Consider the following 19860-nt stretch of genomic DNA (forward strand, 5'->3'; position numbering starts at 1 on the left):
AGAGACAGGGGGGCCTTAATGGAACCCACAAATCTCTACAAGTGGGGTCGATTACTCCCATCAAACCGGGGATGGCAGGGAGGGAAAATCACCACGGCCCCAAGCCCCGAGGAAGGTCACTCACCATCGGTGCCGACCCGCATGTCCCCTCACGCCAACACCGACAATTCCAGCTGCTCTCCCGGTCACGCTGCTCTCAGGGATCACTCCCTGTGCCCATCTGTCCCAAATCCAACCCACTGCCAGAGCCACCCCGCAGGGGGAAGCACAGCCCAGGCCCCCCCCCGGGGTGTTCCAGTGGCCTCTCACACGTGACGGTCACGTCAAGCACAAATATTTCCCCGCTAACGTGTCTGGAAAACTTCTGCTGGAGATGAGGGTGGAAGGAAAGAGGGAGGGCGGGCCCGGGACACCCGATCCTTGGGGGACAAAGGTGCCCTGGCCCTGTGCCTGGTCACGGGGATGAGGAAAAGGACAAGCTCCTGTGTTTCTCTCCCTGAGGGGAACAGGGATCCCCCCCTTCCACCCACTAAAGAACCAGAGCCTCCCCTCCCTCCCTGTGTTGTTGTTCCTCCTCAACGTAAGACCACATAAACAACGTCATTTTTATTTAAAAAAAAACAAACTGGTGAAAAAAAACAAGCAAACAAAATATACAGCAAGGCCACAGACAGGGTAAACTTCACCACTGATAGTGTTAGCTCAGAGCAAATACCAAAATAAGGTTTACAGGGACACTCTATAAAAACTATTGTAATTTCCAAACAAAAAGGGCACTTCACTTCCATTAAAGGAACTACAAAGTCAAAGACGAGGCTGGAAACCCAGGACTGTGAAGTCCAACACTTCATCCTGGAAGTCCCAGTAGTTATTGCTACCAGTAGTGGAAACTTTAATTTGCTCCTAAGGTGGCAAAACACAAAGTTCCCTTTAAGACTTTGAAATATCTGAAATAATTTGAAACTATCAGCCCATCAGCTGGGAGATGTTGATGAACAAACCTTTGCTGCTGCCATCAGCAGGTACCCCCAGGTTCATGGTCAGCACAGCTCACCATCATCCAGGTGATCTGCACACCAAGGAAGAACCTAAAAACCGGTTTTCCTCTCTAGATGCCAACAAAAAACTCAAAAGCATGACCAGAGCCTTGGTCACAGCCTTCCCTTGGCTGCTGGGAGGATTTATCCCAAAATCTTTATAGCATGGATACACCAAGTAACACTCCTGACAGTGTATTGTCTTTACAGCCCCAAGAGGCCATTTTTGTAATAAATCTGTAAAAAAAAAAGCTAAAACCAAGAGCATCTTTCTTTTCCTCCCAGGGAGTCAGCTCCAAATGCCCAAATAGGAAACCTGGATCTGCCTGGGAGGAGACAAAGAGGCAGGAGGCAGCCAGGCACGTACAAAAGTTGAGCAGCTTCACCTGTAAGAACTGACATCCCTTCACCAGAGCCTGAAAAAATATTCCCATTACAACAACCACAAATTGACAAAGAAGTCTGGTGTTTATAGAGATTTTTTTGCTCCAAATGAAGCTGAGACCAGCTCCAAGAGCAGAGTTGTCCATCGAAGACTCCAACATGCTCTTGAAAAATAAACATTTTAGAATATATATATAAAATGAAAGTTTAGGCATTTGTTCATTGATCAACACCCAAAGAACAATTCTCAGGTCAGCAGAAGTTTGTCAGAAATGAGCCAACCCCTGACACAGGGGCTGCACCCAAATCCTGACACCCAGGAGGTGGTTCAGAGTGCTTTCCAGTCGATGGGCTTCTTCCCAGATTTCTTGAGGAATTCATTTGTCTTGGAGAAGTGCTGGCAGCCGAAAAACCCTCTGTTGGCTGAGAGGGGCGAGGGATGAACCGTCTGCAGGACATGGTGGCGCTTCTGAAAACGTTGGAGGAAACCGCCCGTTAGATTTGCATGTTTTCGGCTGCTCCTGCCCCGGGCAGATGTGATTTCCTGCCCCAGGCAGATGTGATTTCCCCTCCACCTGCACCACCCACATGTGACTTCCCCTCTACACCTCCTCCAATACCAGCCTGAGACCCAAAGAACCAGTCGTGGAGGCTGAGACTTCTGTCCCACTGAGCAGAGATGGACTGTGTAAAGCAAAAATGCCCCAGTCATTTCCCAACAGCAAATTTTATGCAGATTCATGAGCCTTTTCCTAGGAAAAACAGCTCTGTCCCCAATGGGACACTTTGCTGACAACAGGAGGTTACACTTGCTCCAGTTTGCTTGCTCAATTCTGGAAAAGGCTAAGCTGGAGCAGAAGGGCCACTCAATTCACGGAGTTCAGGCAGGGAAAATTCCCAGTCCTGTAAGGCAGGTGCCCTCTAGTGTCCACCAAACTGAGGGAAAAATCAGGGAGAAGGAAAGGCTGTACCCTGTCGATGGAGCTGCCCTTCCTCTGGGCATAGGCTCCCCACAGCATGAACACGAGCCCGTTCAGGTTCTTGTTGAGCCAGGACACCACGACGTCCGTGAACTGCTCCCAGCCCCGCTCCCTGTGGGACGTGGCCTGGTGAGCCCTCACAGTGAGCACAGCATTGAGCAGGAGCACTCCTGGGAAATACACCATGTGGACAGAGGGGGAAACAAAAAATCAAGTGTTAATCCAGCCCTGGAAGTGTGCAAGGCCAGGTTAGATGGAAGGCACCCTCAGCAAGTGCTGATGACACTGAGCTGTGTTGTGGGGTCACATCCTAGAGGGAAGGGATGGATCCAGAGGGACCTGGAGAGGTGGGAAGATGGAACTGGCATAGGTTGCCCAGAGAAGCTGTGACTGCTCCACCCATGAGAAGTGTCCAAGGCCAGGTTGGACAGGGCTTGGAACAAGATGGTCAAGTGGAAGGTGTCCCTGCCCATGGCAGGGCATGGAGCTTTAAATCCCTTCCAAAACAAACCATTCCAGGATTTTAGAATTCTAACTGATTTTTCCAGTTTCCCTTCAGAAACACACTCAATTTTCATTCTAAGGGACTTGCCAAACAACAGGTACTGATGTTCTGTCCTACAAATGGATCATTTCCAGCCACAGGTCTGTTTTCTAGACTGTTTTTTTTTTCTGCTTCCCAGTGACCAGATTATTGAGTGCCTCTGAGCTCACCTTGCTTGGCCCAGCCTGTCAGATCCCCATGGCCAGGATGAGTGAAGCCCTCGATGTCTGTAGAGAGCTCCCTGTAAATATTTTCCAAACTGCAAACAAAAAACACCATTAAGTTTTCTTAATGTTCATATTTAAAGACAAGACCAAGCAGCACCACTTATTGCTCTTACACCAGGCAAGAAGGTATTGATTTTAATCTTATTACTTAAGATAATAAGGTCATTTGCAGAGGCAGGGCAGTGAGGACTCCCTTTGTGTGGCTGGCTGGAATCTTAAGGAGGTCTCAGCACAACTAGAAATGCAAACTTACATCCAGAATATCACCAAATTATACAGAATTAGCTATATATTTGCAGTGATGTTTTCTTCCAGCCAATGCACAATTCAATTTTAAGTAGCTGCACAACTCTTCACATTAATTTTCTGGCTCCCAGCCCTGAGCAACACAGAACTGCAAATAATTTGTGGCCAAAAGGGATTTTGCTAATTGTCCTACCTGGGGGGAGGTGGAACAGGTTTCTGGACACTGAAGCAGAGCCCATGAGCTTGGTTAGGGCCATGGTATGGATCTTGTCCCAGAATTACAACCTTCACCTGAAAGCAGACCTTGGTTAGCACTGAATTGAAATCAGCTTTATTCACAAAAGAACAGGAAAAAAGGCTTATAAATGAGCTTTATCTTAAAAGAGAGGCATAAAAAAGAGCCAAACCAATCCCAATCCCCTCAGGAACTGAAGTTAATCCAAGACATCTCATTATTAACAAGTTAAAGAGCACAGACGCCACCTAACACCAAGGATTAATATCACCACAGCTTTGCTGCTAAAATTACGAATACAATTAATATGATTTGAGTGCAGAAGACCAATGTTTTCAGAGCCACAATAAAATACCCTGTTGAGATATTTTCCAAATAGGTTTCATCCTATTTTAGCTTTATGCCATCTTTGCTGTGACATTTTTGACACAGTTTATTAGAAATGACATTATCATACGATGTCTGCTTTTAATTATAGTTAATTACAGATTAATTAAAAGAACAAAGGACATACAAGATGCAAAAACTCTGAAGTAGATAAAGCTGGTAAGACTAGAAAAAAGATCAAAAGTTCACCTAGGCGTTCAAAGGAAATTCTGTGGCCTGTAAGGACAATAAAACAATAAAACCCTGTTTTGGTATCAGAGATGAAAGGGAAGGCAGAATCTGTGAGCTAGGTGAGACAAACAACAACATCCATATCCCGTGGGACTGAAGTTTAAGGGAAAAACCACTGAACACAAGTGCCTGTGCACCCAACCTGCATTTTCACGGTGAGAGACCACGATCCCCCCTCCCCAAGCCCTGCAGCTTCACTCACATCCCAGATGTCGCACATCTGCGTCCAGGTGAAGACCTGCTCGGGGGGCGGATACACCGTGTAGCGCTTCCTCTCCTCGGCCACGAACGCCATGAGCTGCGGGGACAAAGAACGGCTCAGCGGGGGCCGAGAGGGCGCAGCGCCCGCTCGGGGAGGGGCACGGGGGCCGCTCACTCACGTCCACGAAGTACGGCTTGGAGAACTCCCCTGCCAGCTGCCGCCGCCAGCTGTCCGCGAAGCCCGGGGGCACGTTCCGCTGCGCCAGCAGCCGCCGCGCCGCCTCCTTGTTCTTGCGGATGCGCTCCTGCTGCTCCTCGCTCAGCGACAGCGACGGCGCCGCGCCCGCCTCATCTCCCTTGGCCTTCTTGGCGGCGCTCACCTGGAAGCAGCGGGCGCGGGGGATGTGGGAGAGCAGCGGGCGCGGCCGCAGCAGCGAAATCAGCGCCACCATGGCCGGACAGGCCCCGCCCCGGGGCGGCGCCGCCGCACGCGGAGCGTTCGCGGCAAAACCCCGAGCGCGCGCCCATTGGCCGCCGAGCCGCGCGCGCCCCGCCCACAGGCGCGAGCCAAAAAGCTCCCGCTCGCTATTGGCCGGCGGGAAAGCGCCCGCTCCTCCCCATTGGCTCATCTCGGCGTGCGGAGAGGTTTCCTACCCAGCAACCGTGACGGTGGCGCGCCTTTCGGCGTCCATTGGGCGGCGGCGGAGCGTGGCCGCTTGACTGGCAGCTCAGTCGCGCGTGCAGCCGCGCGGGAATTTGGAAGTGGTGTTTACTCCTCACACCCCCCGCACAAAAGGCCGCCAGACCCCCCAAAACACAAATACGCACACACACACACAAATATATATATGGCCAGACAGACCTCCTCCGCCGCTGCCAGACCCCTGTCCCCTCTCCCCTTCCCCGGCACCCCCAGACCACCGCTCGCTACCTCAGCATCTCCTCCCGGCTCCGGGGACCGGGCGCGCTTCTTGGGCGGCGCGGGGCTGAAGAAGCAGTGCAGCGTCCTCTGGCCGATCATGGCAGCGCAGGAGCGGGGCAGGGAGGGAGGCAATGAATGAATGACTGAGGGGCAGCAGCGGCGGCTCCGACGGGAGAGGGCGGGACGGCGGTTTGGCGCCAAAACAGCGCGCGTGCGCTGGGGGCGGGGCCGGCGGGGGCAGGGGGCGGAGCCATCCTCGTGACGTTAATCCCGGTTTTTCCGTCATTCCCTCGGGACGTTGTTCCCGGTGTCGCCCATGGACGGGTTTGTGATTAGGGTGCCCCGCGGGCAGGCGGGGGGTGGGCAGGGCCGGCGGCCCGAGGAGGCCGGGCCAGGCCGGCCTCCCCCGCGGCAGATCCGCGCCGAGGGGCTGTGCTGTGACTATCGCATCCTCTTCCCCAAGGCCGAGGCCGACGAGATCTTCCAGCAGCTGGAGGAGGAGGTGCAGTATTTCGAAGGTAACCTCCTCCCCTGCGGGGGAGCCTCAGCTGCCCTGGGAGGCTCCGGAGGCTCCGTCCCTAGGGATGTCTCTGGGAGACCTGAGGGTGGCCTGGATGAGCTCCAGTGCTCCCTTCCAACCTGAGCCCTTCTGTGTCCGCCTCTGGGCCCCCCATACGTCCCCCCACCCTGCCCAGGGAAGCATTTCCCTGCCCAGCCCACCCAAGGTGAGTCCCGGAGCGATCCCAGGGCCTGGGCACAGCTGGGGAGTGTTCTGCAGGCACCTGGTGTTGGCACAATCTGGCCCTGAGAAGCCAAGAATGCAGGTGTGACCCTGCAGAGTTGGATTTGCTCCACTGGAAGCATTTGTCAAGTGGTTTCAGTGATGTTTTAAGAGAACTGGGATAAACCTGCTGTGGTGGCTGGAGTTTGCTGGAAGAGGCAGTGCATGAAATGTGCTATTACATTAATTCAACAGCAGAATGTGATGGGGATGTTGGTTCTGTTTATCCCATTTAAGGGGGACAACAAGGCAGTGTCCACCTTGTCAGGACAGAAACATGGGGAACAGGGATGACAGCTTGTGGGTTATCATAAGCATCCTCATTTCTCTTGTCTGGAGATTCCCAGAAGCTGCAGATCCAGGAGAATGTAGGACTGTGCAGAGGTAACACAGACTTGGGTTTGGTTTTGATCCTTCTCGTTTCTTGTTTAAACAGGTGACCTGACAAAATTGCACATATTTGGCACGTGGCACAACATCCCAAGGCAGCAGGTGACCTATGGAGACCCTGAGTTGTCCTACACTTACTCAGGTGTGACCTTCCATCCCAAGCCATGGATCCCAGTCCTGAACCGCATCCGGGAGCGAGTCACTCAGGCCACAGGACACACCTTTAACTTTGTCGTTATCAACAGGTACAGCTGTTGCATCAAGCAGCTTTTTGTGGTTCAGATGAAAGGAAAAAAGCTTGTGCGGCACTTGGCAAATGGCTGAAGGGCTGGCATTCACTTAGTGGGGTTGGTGGAACTAACGAGTGTGCCCTGTGCACAGGTACAAAGATGGCCTGGACCACATCGGGGAGCACCGAGACGATGAGAGGGAGCTGGTTCCCCGCAGCCCCATTGCATCCGTGTCCTTCGGAGCGTGCAGGGACTTCATCTTCCGGCACAGGGATTGCAGGAGGAAGGGGGCGAAACGGGGCCTGGAGCGGATCAAGCTGGAGCTGGCCCACGGCAGCCTCCTCATGATGAACTACCCCACCAACGTGTACTGGTACCACAGCCTGCCCCCCAGGAGGAGGGTCATCACCCCCAGGGTCAACCTCACCTTCAGGAAAGTCATGGCTGGGGACAGAAAGTCCACCCATCAGGGACTTCTGACTGAAAACAGCTTTAGTTCCTGATGGACCTGTTGGCTCCTCGTTCAAACACTGGCTGTGGTGATCCAAGGGACTGGATGAGCAAATTGAACTGAGAGAGATGGTGGACTTGGTAACTGCTAATAAAGCCTGTGACCTCTGATCTCCATGTCAAGGTGGCTTTCCCCCTCTGTGAAATGCTGCTGATAAATAGTTTTGATAAACAATACCCTTGTTTTGCTCAGAACGAAGTTTGTTCTCAGCTGATCTTTATCTAATTCGTGCTCGTAAAAAATCAAAATACTCCATAGCCTCGAGGTACAAACACTATAAATCACAAGCTGGAATCATTTAAAGCTGATACTCTTCAGCACGCGACACTTTCCTGTATTCTCTCTCAATGAGCTTTAGTTTGTTTGGTTTTTTATTTAAATAAAGTACAAATGAGACTGACATGGAGGAGTGCTAAGGTGTGAGCACAGTGAGTGCAGTGTGGCTGGCTGAGTGTGACTCTTGTCCGCTTGAATTCCTCTGCTGCTGAAATTCCCGTGTTAACCCTGGAATTAGGGGCGGGCTCTGGCCTTCAGTGTGGCTCCATTATGTTCCAAGACATTCCCACACGTAATTTCAATTCCCACACAGGTGACTTTTGTAATAAGTTTGGTTTTTTATTGCTACTGTACAGTTACAAAAATACCCTGAAGTGAAAACGCAACTTCAAACAGCAGTGCAGTGGTTTGACTGGAATATACGTTTTTAAATAACACACAAAATGAGACAAGGATAACCCAAACACACAGATGGCATCCTGGAGGCTCTTATTTTTTTTTTTTTACATTTTATTAACAAGTTCTCCACCATGGCAGCTTGTGACAAGTAACAGGGTTTGAGCCTTGGGCCTCCACAGAGCCCTGTGACCTCAGAGGGGAGGGTTGGCTCACAAACAACTTGCACAGCTCAGGACCAGGACTAAGGTGCTGATATTTGCTCCATCTCCTCCTTCCTAACAGAGAAAGCTGGAACAAATGCTGACCACTCAACCCTCCCCTTGATAGCCCTTGAGGGAGCTTCCAGAGTCAACAACCCACAGCTGAGGGAAATGCAGCTCTTTGCAAGAGAAAATACATGGACTGTGCAGTAAGAGGTGACTTTATGTCCCTGTCCTGACAAATCCAAGACACAGCCCATCGTGTGCGTATCCTCTGCCCTGCTTCCAGCTCGACTGTGTTCTAAACCAAATGTCTGCTCAGCTGGACTCCAAAATGCAGATAAAACCTCTAAACAGAGTGTTGAGAATGGATATTGCAAGATATACACTCCTGGCAGTGGAAATGGTTGGAGTTCTGAGGTACAATGGTCGACCTGCTGGAGGGGGAGGTTTTGTGTGATGGTTTTAGATGATCCCCAGCACTGCTTCACAGAGCTCCTGCTGCACCCCAGTGCTCCCACTCTGGAGGGCTGGCTCCTTCTCCATCTCTCTCAGCTCTCACTTCAGTGGCCAGGGCAATTTTTTTGGCATTTTGCATCCTTCAAGGTTATTTTTGTTTGCTTTCTTGTTGTTTTTCTATAAATTAAAACAGGTTAAAACCAAGCTACTCTAGCCTAGCACAGCCAGGGAGACTTCCCAGAACTAGTACAGCAGTGGATTTATCGCTATTTATGTACTATGAGCATTACCTGGAACAGGAATTGTGCTCCATACTCTGGAATGATGAGTTGTGTAAAGAGTTTTGCATATCCATCCATTACCACTCCGGCTTTGGCTGGTTTGGAGCCTCCTATGAGGAACTCCAAACACCTCCGAGCTTTGGGCAGCAATATGAACACATGAGGTACAAAGTTGCCCTAAAAAAACTATTAAGACAGTTGTTATTTGAAAACTTAAGCTGCTGTTTCACACTGAAAAAGCTTTGATGAGTGGTTTTCTCCTCCAAGCTTACAAGGGTAGAAAAGAGCTAAAAATAACCTACATACTTTATTCCTGGTGATTGAAAAGCAGGAGAATTTTAAAGGAGAATTTTTGCTGCTTCTCCTTCCTTGCTTTGTTTGGGTTTTTGTTTGTTGTTTTGTTGATTTTTTTGCACATTAGTCTAGAGCAGCAGCATTCACCTTATTTCTATTTACAGGCCAACCTGGAGCTGGTGCAGTGACATCAGTGTTCCCAGGCTGGCTTCACAAGACCAGTAAGTGCCTACCAGTGCTGATCCTATTGTTGATATTCCACTTAACAAAGACAAGGGCTCAGCTCAGCTCCCATTCCCAGCCAGTCCAAGCCCAGCCCAGGGGTGGGAAATGGCAGTTTCCAGCACTAAAATGGGAAGGGCAAGTCTAGAACACTTACAGCAGCTTGGAAATCACAGCATTAAAATTGTAGTCGATGCTACAAGCAATGGTATTCAACAGTGCTGAAGGAAATGACAATACTGATCACTAGCAAACATGTCTGTGTGCTGATTCCAGCTATATTCTAAAGGGAGGGAGCAATAAATTAAGGTTTCAGCTCTTAATAGAGAAAAAAATTATCTCCAGGGAAAAGGAAACTGCACTTGGAATCAGCAGAAGGACTTCTGTGATGCACAGCTAACTAAAGTAGTGAGGAAAATTATGTGAACAGGGAAATTTTTGGATTGTGGCTGTTTGTGGAGATGCCTGACTTGATAGATTGATTAGCTGGGATATCAAGGGAAATCTGATTCCACTGGTTCATCCCATGGTGGTGGGGCATTCCCAGGACACAGTGGACATGCAGTGGGCTCAGACAGTGGCAATGCAGCTGTTCAAGGAAGCTCAAGGCACTTGGTTTCTTAAATCATTGCCTTTGCCTACAGCAGCTTCCCACCAACCCCTCCCAGGGCTCCCCCTTCCGAAACACCTGCAGTGAAATGTGGAGGACTGAGCATCTCCCTTGGAAAACTGCCATGTCAGGACACGGGACACAGCCTCGGGAAGCCTGAGATGACAAGAATCACCGGCACGACAAACGCTTCTCTAACACACGCTTTGGGGCCGCGGCTTTTGGTACAAAACACAACTCCCGGGGAAGGGGGGACCTCGGATGAAGGGGTGTTCGCAGGACAGGCGCCACGTGGAGCTGGGAGGAGTCTGAGCGAGGTGCAGTCCCGGCTCGGGGTCACTCCTCGGGGCCGCGCTGCGGGGCGCGGCCGTGGACGCGCTCGTAGAACAGCAGGTACGCGCTGGCCGCCAGCACCTCCTGCAGGCTGGCCCTGCGCACGGAGTCATCCGACACCCAGAGCCACTGCCCGGGCACCGCCAGGGCCCCCCGCGGGCTCGGCGAGCGCCGGTAGGTCACGAAGTGCCCCGAGTGCATGTCCCCGTGGTGCACCACCACGGCCATCAGCCGGTACAGGTACAGCGGCGCGCTGCGGGAGCACAGCGTCAGCACGGGGCAAACACACACCGCGGCACCCCCCCACCGCTCTTGGAACAAAGATGTGGCTCCACAGGTGGAATTCCAGCTCCAACTGTGGCTGCCCCACCCCTGGAAATGTTCAAGGACAGGGGCTTGGAGAAACCTGGGCTAGTGGGAGGCGTCCCTGCGCAAGGCAAGGGGTGGGACTCAGTGAGCTTTAAGGTCCCTTCCCACCTGAACGGTTCTGGGATTCTGTGAAAAAGGATTATCAGGAGGAGCCTCAAGGCTGATTCACCAAGTAGAATCATGGCAGGTGCAGCTGAAATCAAGCTCATTAAATTCAGTGTTTGAAAGAAACGTATGAGATCTCAAGCTTGTTAAATGTTTGAAAGGAATCTACAAAAGATCGCCAGCTTTTTAAATATAATATTTGAAAGGAATCTACAAAAGATCGCCAGCTTTTTAAATATAATGTTTGAAAGAAATCTGTAAAGGATCTCGAGCTTGTTAGGGATAATGTTCAAAGGAAATCTCTCAGAGATCTATGCTTTTCTTGCCATCATTTAAAATCAGAGTAAAATGAAAAAATGAAGGGGTAGAGGAAAACAGCAAGAATGAGATTATGGATGTTCAGAGGGATGATTTACTGCACCATGAACCAGAGAAAGGGGATTTTGTGTTTTCCTTATAAAATGCTCTTCTCCCTTTTTCTAGCGGAGAAAAGAACTACTAAAAATCAGCTGAGAGACAAGCATAGGAGCTGGGACTGATGTTAAATTCTGTGCTGTGCAGCCTCATGACAATGACAGACTAAAGGAAGACAATTTGAAGGACAGACAGGGTACAAATCTCTAACTTACCTGCACTCAGGGAATGCAGCAAGTGGAAAAGTTCCCGGGGCATTAAAAACGAGGAGGAGGAGGAGGCACCATTCATGAAGAGTGGTTTGGTACCAGGGCTTTGTTCTGCTTCTGCCAGAGGAAGGTGAAATTCAGTGATTTAACATAAATGTTACTGTTATATTGCTAATAACAGCACTTGTGATACTGTATTTTACTTATTTTAATTCTTTACACATCACACTCCCTTCCAGATCCAGAGGACTGCAATATCCAAGCACAGCAGTGATTGTTTTTACATGACAAATATAAAAATTACCATGTTTACAAAATCCCAACTGAACAGATTATTGAGGTGCCTAAAGGACAGCCCTACTCCAGCTGGATTTTCTAACTGTTATTCAGGAATTTGCCATTCCCAGCATTCCTTCTCTGCTTGTCCTGGAGCCTTTAGAACAGACCACTAACAAGAAAAACCCTGGCACATTCCAAGTTCAGCATTCCTTCATCATCTGAACATAAGACATGTGAGTTCTCTGCTATTTTTTATAAGGGTTTTTTAAAAAAATATTCAGTGGGATCAAATTAAATGACCAAAACTGAACTGTAGATTTGGAACAGTGGCTGGGAAAGGGATTTTTCCCTGCCCTCTTTGCACAGATCCATGTGAAGATGCTGCTCTTTTATTCATTCTGCATACCAGAATGTTTTCTCAGTCAAATGTGCAAATACCTGATATATTTTATTGGCAAAGTACCTGGAGGTTTCACTGCTGTCCCATCCTTTGTTCCAGGGGTTTCCTCTGGGGTTTTGTGGCTGGATTTTTGCACAGGAACTCGGTATTTGTAGATGTCCATGACCAGGAACTCATTGAACTGGACGTGTTCGTGTCGCTTCAGGGGAGTGCCTTGGTTGGACCAGCTCAGCCTTTGCAGGTGGATACACAAGCACTGGGGCAGCTTCGGGAATATCCCATGGGAAAGGAGGATCAGAACACATTTTAATTGCAAACAAACAGGTGGGAAGTCCAGGGGACAAGGAAATGCATCCCTGAGCTGTTCCCTTGTCTCTGTGTGGGCTCAGTGGCAACAGTGTCCCTGAATATTCACATCCTTCAAGCTTTAGAGTTTAATGTTTGGTTGAACTGAGGCCTCAATGCCCACAAATATTTGCCAAATGAGATTACTTTTAAAAGTAAAACATTACAGTGGTCTAATAGCAAGAAATGGACATGAAGCAACACATGAAAGAAAGAAGTTACTGTATAACAGGATTTAGAAAGAGGTTTGGAGGGTTAGTTTGCCTTACCTTTCCTAACTTTAATTGCTTTACAAATGTTGTTCTCTGGTTTTCTATGCTCTGTCCATTCAGAATTCCTTCTGCCTGGATCTGAAATCAGAGGGGAAATAAAATAAGGCCATTTGGTTATTGCTGTGTCCAATTCCACATCATAGTGCAGGTCTGCAAATTGTCTGTCTAGACCTGGGCTCAGTGCATTAATTACACCTAAGAATTTCTTCAGAATTCCTGGCCTATCCTAAAGGATCAGAATTCCAAACCAAAATCAAGCAGAAACATTTCCAGAACAAACCCCACCTCCAGACTGGCGTCTCTGTTTGTGTTCAAACAATACCAGAACAAATAAACATCCCAAGTATTATCTAAATAATACCTGGCAACTACAGAACAAAATACTTTTAAGTTTTGTAATAGTAGTAATAAATAAAGCCTCAAAATATTCCTTGAGGTAAGAACTCCATGTTAATTACTTGAAATCCCAGGCAGGTCAGAGACTTCCCTCAAGTCATGAATGAAAAGGAGCTGAAAACTGAAGGCAGAATTGTGTCAGCAGGGTTAAAACTGAGCTCAAAGGCTGTAGAAATTCCAATGACCTACTTTAGTGCAGTTGTCACACACCACATCCTTCACAGACTCCGAGGAGATGAAGTGATGGAGGCAGTGATCCAGTGTCATGGGACGGCCCTGAGTGCCAAGAAAACCCAAAGTTACTTGCAGGAATCTCAGACACTGAATTCTGGGAAAGGATTTTTAATCATTTCTTCCGGAGAAACTACAGAATTGCACAGTTATTTCTTTAAAAAACCTGCCTAAATGGCTTTGGGTGTAGAAGACTGGTAATGTAACTGTGGGGATCCTTCCTTAGCCTGGATTAAACATAGAAAACACTGCAGGCTGTGGGTCAGAACAGCTGGGGTTTTAAACCACAGATCCCTGTCCTATTTTTCTCTAGTTCCACCAGTTCAGGAGTCACTTTGTGTTCTTTGAGCCTCTACACAGGAGAAATACAGCTTTTAATTGCATTTAGGCTTCCTTCCTGTCCCACCCCACTGCAAGGGGTGAAGGGCATCATCCTCTTTGACGGTATAAACCAAAACCCAAATAGCACAAGATGTGTCCAAATCCCAATCCTGGCTGTCCAGGGGTGCACTCTGCAGGCAGGAATCAGAACTTCCATGACTGCAAGTAGTTGCTCCGTGTCTGGGAGGACAAGCCACCACCAGAAATGAAGTAACAAAGTGTTAAAGTCCAAAAATATCCTGCACATTTTGCCCCCCGAAATCTGCGGTGTTTTGGCATTCGAAGTTTATCAGAGTCAAAAAGAAATGGAAACAACTCCCAGTTGAAATCACCGCATGGAAAAGCCTGTGGGGGGTAAGGTGTGAACAGGGAGAGAGAGCAGCTGCAGGGCACCTTCCCACAGTGGGAAGCAGCCCCTGGGAGGTGATCAAATCCAAGGAAGGACAAAACCCTTCACCAGGAGAAACAGAAAACCCTCCTGTTGTCCCTGTGTTTGTTGTACTCATTGTCCTGCAGCAGCACCACAGGATTATAAAAAGGCAGGAAAAGAAACTCCTGAAAGTAGCTCTAAACTTACTCTGAGGCTGCAGCACCTGAGAAAGGCACTAGAGAAGGGAAAGCCACGATGCCAAGGGACCAGGCTGGATCCTGGACCGGGGGATACGTACCCACACAGCTGCTGGAATGCTCAGGGACAGGCTGTCGAAGGTGTCGAACCTCACAGGGCTCTGCAAGAGAACAGCCCACATATCAAGGGAGCCAGAACTCAGGTCAGGCCAGGCAAAAACTAAACTCTATCTACAGGATAAACATCTGCCCTGTGCCATCCATAATTCCCTGGTGGAACGGGATCCAACCCCCCCATTTCCCAAGCACAGCACCAGGAACACCACTCTTCCTGCTCCTTTAAATTTGTTTGCAAGGTTTAGAGAAGGAAAAGGACAAAGGAACTCCTACAGTTTGAGCTATAAAAGAGATTGGTCTTCTGTATTTCTTTTCTTTATCCAGGTTATCTCCAACTCCTCATTCCAGATAACTGGACTGCAAATTAATTCCCCTTTGCAATCTTAGTACTTGCTGAATGAACAGCAAGCCCTAAACCACTACCCCTGGGAGGGGATTGTCAGGTAATATTATTAATTAATTATCAATTAAATTATATAAGAAGGCAGCTATTCTTCTGTTTGATGAGATAGCTTTTATCCCCACAAAGTGGATTCCACTTCATTTCCTTCAGTATATTTAGTGATAAATAGTGATAAATTCTCATTCTGCACCAACACCAAATAAATAAAATTAAGTCACTTTTCATATATAAATATATTATAAAAGCACATATAAATTATATATTTGCACACCATGCATTTTATATATATGTATATATATTTATATATATTTATTCATTCAATTAATTTAGATGATAGATAAATAGATATCTGAATGAATAGATAAATAAATATACATAAAACCAGCTGGTTTTGTACCTGGTGCTCACAGTGTTTGCAAACCATGTTGCTGGTCAGCCTCCCATGGAAAGGATGCTGAGATTTCCAGTGGTTTGACACAGGGGGAAGAGATCCTGCAACACAAAGTTGCAATTACCCTTTTGTTTTCCATACATCCGTGTTCATCACTCTAACTCCACGTTTTTGCCCCACAGTAACAAAACTGACTGCCCCAAAGCATGTTCTGTCCCACTGCCCATAATTAATGGGGGGTTGTTTATATTTCTGAGGTGTATTTCAGCCCAATACAGACAAAGAACAATTAATATTATCCCCTTAATAAACAAAGCAACTCCTCCATGAATATTCATACTCCAGAATGAATAAAATCCTACCTCTTGTTCTGCAGCTTATTTGCTTTTGGGTTGTTTCTGTTTGCTACAGAGGAAGATAAAAGGATTTCATTAACCTCAGAAACAATTAAATATGTTCCTATTTCATCCCTAATTGGTTTTCCTGGCATTAGAACAACTGTGGGAGTTTTAGTGGCTCTTTTTATTTGAAGAACAAAAAAACCTGGCACAAAACAAATTTATAATTTACACTGTTAATAAAATGAATAATTAAACTGCAGAATTCTCTGCCTCACAGCACTAAAATATGAAATTTTATATACTTTTATATATATTTTAGGCAAAAAGAGATAGAAACTTTCCATCAAGTTTATCACTGAACTGGAGGATAAGATAAATTTTACCTCCATAAATGTCCATTTTGCAGTTTTCAAACCTTTTTCACTATAAGAGTAACTGCTGAGATGGACACCTGCTCTGTGCTAGTATTTAAATCCCCATATTCAGTGGATTTAGGGATGCAAAACCCTCAGGAAAGTGGGATCAGTGTAAATTCAAAGACACTTTCATTCTTTAAACTGCCTGACATATGGATTAATTTCTGTCAAAGAGCAGCTTTGTGAACATAATAAAAATCCAGGTAGATTCCAGGAACTCCTCCTGCTGATGGAATGAAAGGAGTCACCTCCAGGGAGTGCACATCGAACAGGTGAGTCACGCGGGGCTGCCGGTCCCGTTCATCCTCCAGGGAAGAGGTCAGGACATGGAACAGCTCATGGGCATCCTGGGAATACAGTGAGGACCAAAACACATCAGAACACACCCTAGGAGGGCTGAAATACCCCAGGAAATTAGGGGAAAATCACAGCTCAGAGCCCACCTTATGTATTTATTAGTATAATATAAATATATAATGAATATTACTAAATAAGTAAGATCATATAATACACACATATAGATATAATAATACCAATGGATAATAGTATATAAATGAATATTTAATATTAAATATATTAATTACACCCATTGTGCACCTGCTGTTGTGCCAAAAAGCTCTATAACAGCACAGAGTATTAAAGATATTCTGGGCCATATAAACTCAAAAGAAACTAAAATACTTGGAGGAATATAAGCCCAAATTCCTGTTTTCCCTAATTCAGTAAAAGCTTAATTGGAATCTACCCTTGGAAATACAGAATGTATTTTATGAGTGAGATATTGATGGAGTTCATTGACCAACTGCACCCAGGGCTGGAAACACTGACAAGGAATAGAAATCCTGGAAAGATTAGAAACCTTGGATGGTAAAAGTAAGAAAATTGGGAAATGTGAGTGGAATCCATCCCTGGAAGCAAAGCACAGATCCATCAGCCATAGGTAAGGTAGGGCTGGATCTCTGCTGGTTTAATGTGGTTTAATATTCCTGGCTGTGCTGTTCCAAGTCTGAAGGTAATCCTGAGGTCTGGAAGCAGCCAGGCTTTCCATGAGAAATATCCCAGCAAACTGAAAACCCCATCCCTCAATCCCGTGGTTATTTCCCATCCCTTTTTAAAGCAGGACTCATCTCTGACACTCAGAGCAGTTGGTCCCAGAGCTCCAGGTCCGTTATCCCTGGCCAGGGGCAACACCAGGAATGTTCCCTGACTCACCTGCTCTTCAAAGGAGGAGATCTGCCACCTGTTCATCCTCAGCACCTCCAGCAGGCAGCTGGCATCCAGCACATCGTCCTCTGTCACCTCCTGACAGGACAGAGCTGGGGACAGGGCACAGACAGATGTCACAGGGGAGCCAGAAATGGGGGGAAATTGCTATTTCACAGCCCACAAACCCTAAGTTAAAGCCCCCCATCCCCACACCATGCACGTGTTCACTGACACCATTTCAGTAGGAACATCCCAAGACAGAAATCCCAAGGGATTTCGTTTAAACCAAACCCCTGTGAGAGAAGCCAGAGAGAGCCAATTCATTTTGAAAATGTGACTGAGATGAATTTAGCGCAGGGACAAGTCTGAAACGAGTCACCTCAAGCTCAGAGGCTTTAATGTTCTTATCTAAAATCATCCAAAGTATCTCACTTAATAATCTAAATTTTTTTGAAAATTTAAATCCTGGAAAAAATGCTTGAATTCTTTGCTAATGACTTCTTTTTTTACAGAATTCTGTCTCTCTGTGAAAGGTGGCTGAGCTTGGCCAAAGGGTTCAAAATTACAGAGGGAAATTAAGTAGGTAATAAAACCAGAGGAACTACTTTCCTGGGGGAAAAAAAGGCTAAAAATGATAATGTTTCTGATAAATATTTTATTCTTAGTTTACCACAAGAGGAAAATGTTCCAATACCTCTGAGGAGCTGCAGCAAAGTGACTGAAAGGTGTTGGTGCTCCTGGGGCTTGCTCTGCTCTGTCTTGTACTGGGCTGTGAACTCCTCCAGCCACCTGATGAAGGAGGGGCAGGAGGACAAGCCCTGCAGCAGGGAGTTCATGAAACACGTGTTTCCAAGGTTCAGGAGGCCTGGGACAAGCCCTAGAAACAGAGAGTTTACACCATGAACTCCGGGAAAAAAACATACCATCCGTCGGTGTAGGAATGTTGTGTTAGGTGTTATAATTGCGTGGAAACCAAATCATTTCAGTCTTATTTGTTATTTCATAGAACCCCAGACTGGTTTGGGTTGGAAGGGACTTAAAGATAACCCTGTCCCACCCCCTGCCACGGGCAGGGACACCCTGCACGAGACCAGGATGCTCCACCCTGGCCTTGGACACTTCCAGGGATGGGGCAGCCACAGCCTCTCTGAGCCGCCGGTGCCAGGGCCTCACCACCCTCACAGGGAAGGACGTCTTCCCAAAACCCCATCTGAGCCCGCCCTCCGGCAGCGGGAAAGGGAAACAGGTGCCCTGCCAAGGTGCAGGACGGACAGAACCACGCGGGCTGAGCAACCCAGCAGCCCCATTCCCGGTTCCGTCCTCCCCCCCAACCCCATTCCCAGTACCCCTCCATTCCCATTCCCATTCCCGGTACCTCTCCGGCGCCGTCTCCTGCCGCCCATGGGCCCCCACAGCACGTACAGCCCCGCCGCCAGCGCCGCCGCCGCGCCCCCCACGACGCCCCAGTGCCGCATCGCCCTGTGCCTGGGAACGGGAACGCCAATGGGAACGGGAACGCCAATGGGAACGGGAATGCCAATGGCAACGGGAATGCCAATGGCAACGGGAATGCCAACGGGAACGGGAATGCCAGTGGGAACGGGAATGCCAATGGGAACGGGAATGCCAACGGGAACGGGAATGCCAATGGGAACGGGAATGCCAATGGGAACGGGAATGCCAATGGGAACGGGCACGGCCACGGGAGAGACACGGGCTGGCCGCGGAGGGGAACGGGGAAAGGGGAAGGGGAGAAGGGAACGGGGAGAAAGCGACAGGGGAGGAAAGGGAAGGGGCAAAGGGAGAAGGGAAGAAGGTAAGGGGAAAGAAGAGGGGAGGAAGAGAAGGGGAGAGGTAGGGAAGAAGGGAAAGGGAGAAGGGAATGGGGGAAATGGAAGAGAAAGGGACGGGGAGAAGCGAGGGGGGAAAAGGGAAAGGAAGGGCTCGGCCGAGAGCTCGCCCCAGCCACCCCCGGCCCTGTCCTCTGTGTCCCGGCCCCCTCCTGTCACCCCCGGCGCCCTCCCCCGTCCCTGCTGTCCCCTCCCCTCACACCTGGCCCCCTCCCCCGCCCGCAGCAGCCGCCGCACCGGCCCCTCCGCGCCGAGCCCCAGCATGGCCGCGCCGGAACGCGGGCGCGCGGGTGGGCGGACCCGGGGGGGACCGGCCCGCGGGGCGCACCGGGCGGGCGGAGCCGGAAGCGGCGCGGGGGGGAGCGGTTATTGCGCGGCACCGGCCACGGCGGCGGGAGGGGCGCGGGCGGCACCGGGGGGGACTGCGGGGAGCGGGGCCCGGACCGGCCCCAGACAGGGCCTGGCGGGCCCGCACGGGGGTGACAGACCGGTACCGACAGTGGCAGGCCCGGTCCGGTGTCCCGGGTCCGTACCGGTGTCCCGGGCCACGGCCCCGCCCCACCCGGCCCCGCAGCCCCCCGAGGAGGGGGCTCAGAGCCCCGGGGCGGCGGCGGGACCGCCCGGTGCCAAAGCTCCGGTGATGCCGGGGGAGGTTCAGTTGGATCTCGGGAAAAGCCCCCTGGAACGGGCCGTCCGGGGACACCCCGTGGCGGGGGGTGTGACAGCCCCGGAGGTGGCACTTGGGGACACGGGCACGGGGGAGGAGGGCTTGGATCCCAGGGGGTTTC

At 49.2% G+C, this 19860-nt stretch overlaps 3 protein-coding genes across 3 annotated transcripts; 1 reads left to right on the forward strand and 2 right to left on the reverse strand.

Moving 5' to 3' along the window:
• Positions 1-591: 591 nt before the first annotated feature.
• UNG (uracil DNA glycosylase) lies at positions 592-5493 on the reverse strand. Its single transcript, XM_050318767.1, has 7 exons — positions 5404-5493; positions 4652-5122; positions 4474-4569; positions 3612-3709; positions 3116-3204; positions 2393-2571; positions 592-1890 (listed from the first exon to the last, which is right to left on the reverse strand). Exons 1-7 carry the CDS (start codon positions 5491-5493, stop codon positions 1750-1752), a joined length of 1164 nt encoding a protein of 387 aa, XP_050174724.1. The 3' UTR covers positions 592-1749.
• A 164-nt stretch (positions 5494-5657) lies between these two features.
• ALKBH2 (alkB homolog 2, alpha-ketoglutarate dependent dioxygenase) lies at positions 5658-7706 on the forward strand. The gene is made up of 3 exons (XM_050318655.1): positions 5658-5912; positions 6612-6810; positions 6947-7706. The coding sequence occupies exons 1-3, from the start codon at positions 5711-5713 to the stop codon at positions 7296-7298; spliced, it is 753 nt and encodes a 250-aa protein (XP_050174612.1). The 5' UTR covers positions 5658-5710; the 3' UTR covers positions 7299-7706.
• A 365-nt stretch (positions 7707-8071) lies between these two features.
• On the reverse strand, positions 8072-19193 carry USP30 (ubiquitin specific peptidase 30). The gene is given in 13 exon segments (XM_050318653.1): positions 8072-10633; positions 11484-11523; positions 11526-11594; positions 12220-12421; positions 12771-12851; positions 13359-13445; positions 14450-14509; positions 15266-15360; positions 15622-15664; positions 16265-16363; positions 17229-17332; positions 17917-18099; positions 18598-19193. Coding segments are annotated over 13 exon segments (1413 nt in total). The 5' UTR covers positions 18698-19193; the 3' UTR covers positions 8072-10383.
• Positions 19194-19860: the final 667 nt, after the last annotated feature.

The sequence above is a fragment of the Myiozetetes cayanensis genome, unplaced genomic scaffold (genome assembly GCF_022539395.1).
Source record: "Myiozetetes cayanensis isolate MyiCay16 unplaced genomic scaffold, myiCay2020 scf21, whole genome shotgun sequence".
NCBI lineage: Eukaryota > Metazoa > Chordata > Aves > Passeriformes > Tyrannidae > Myiozetetes > Myiozetetes cayanensis.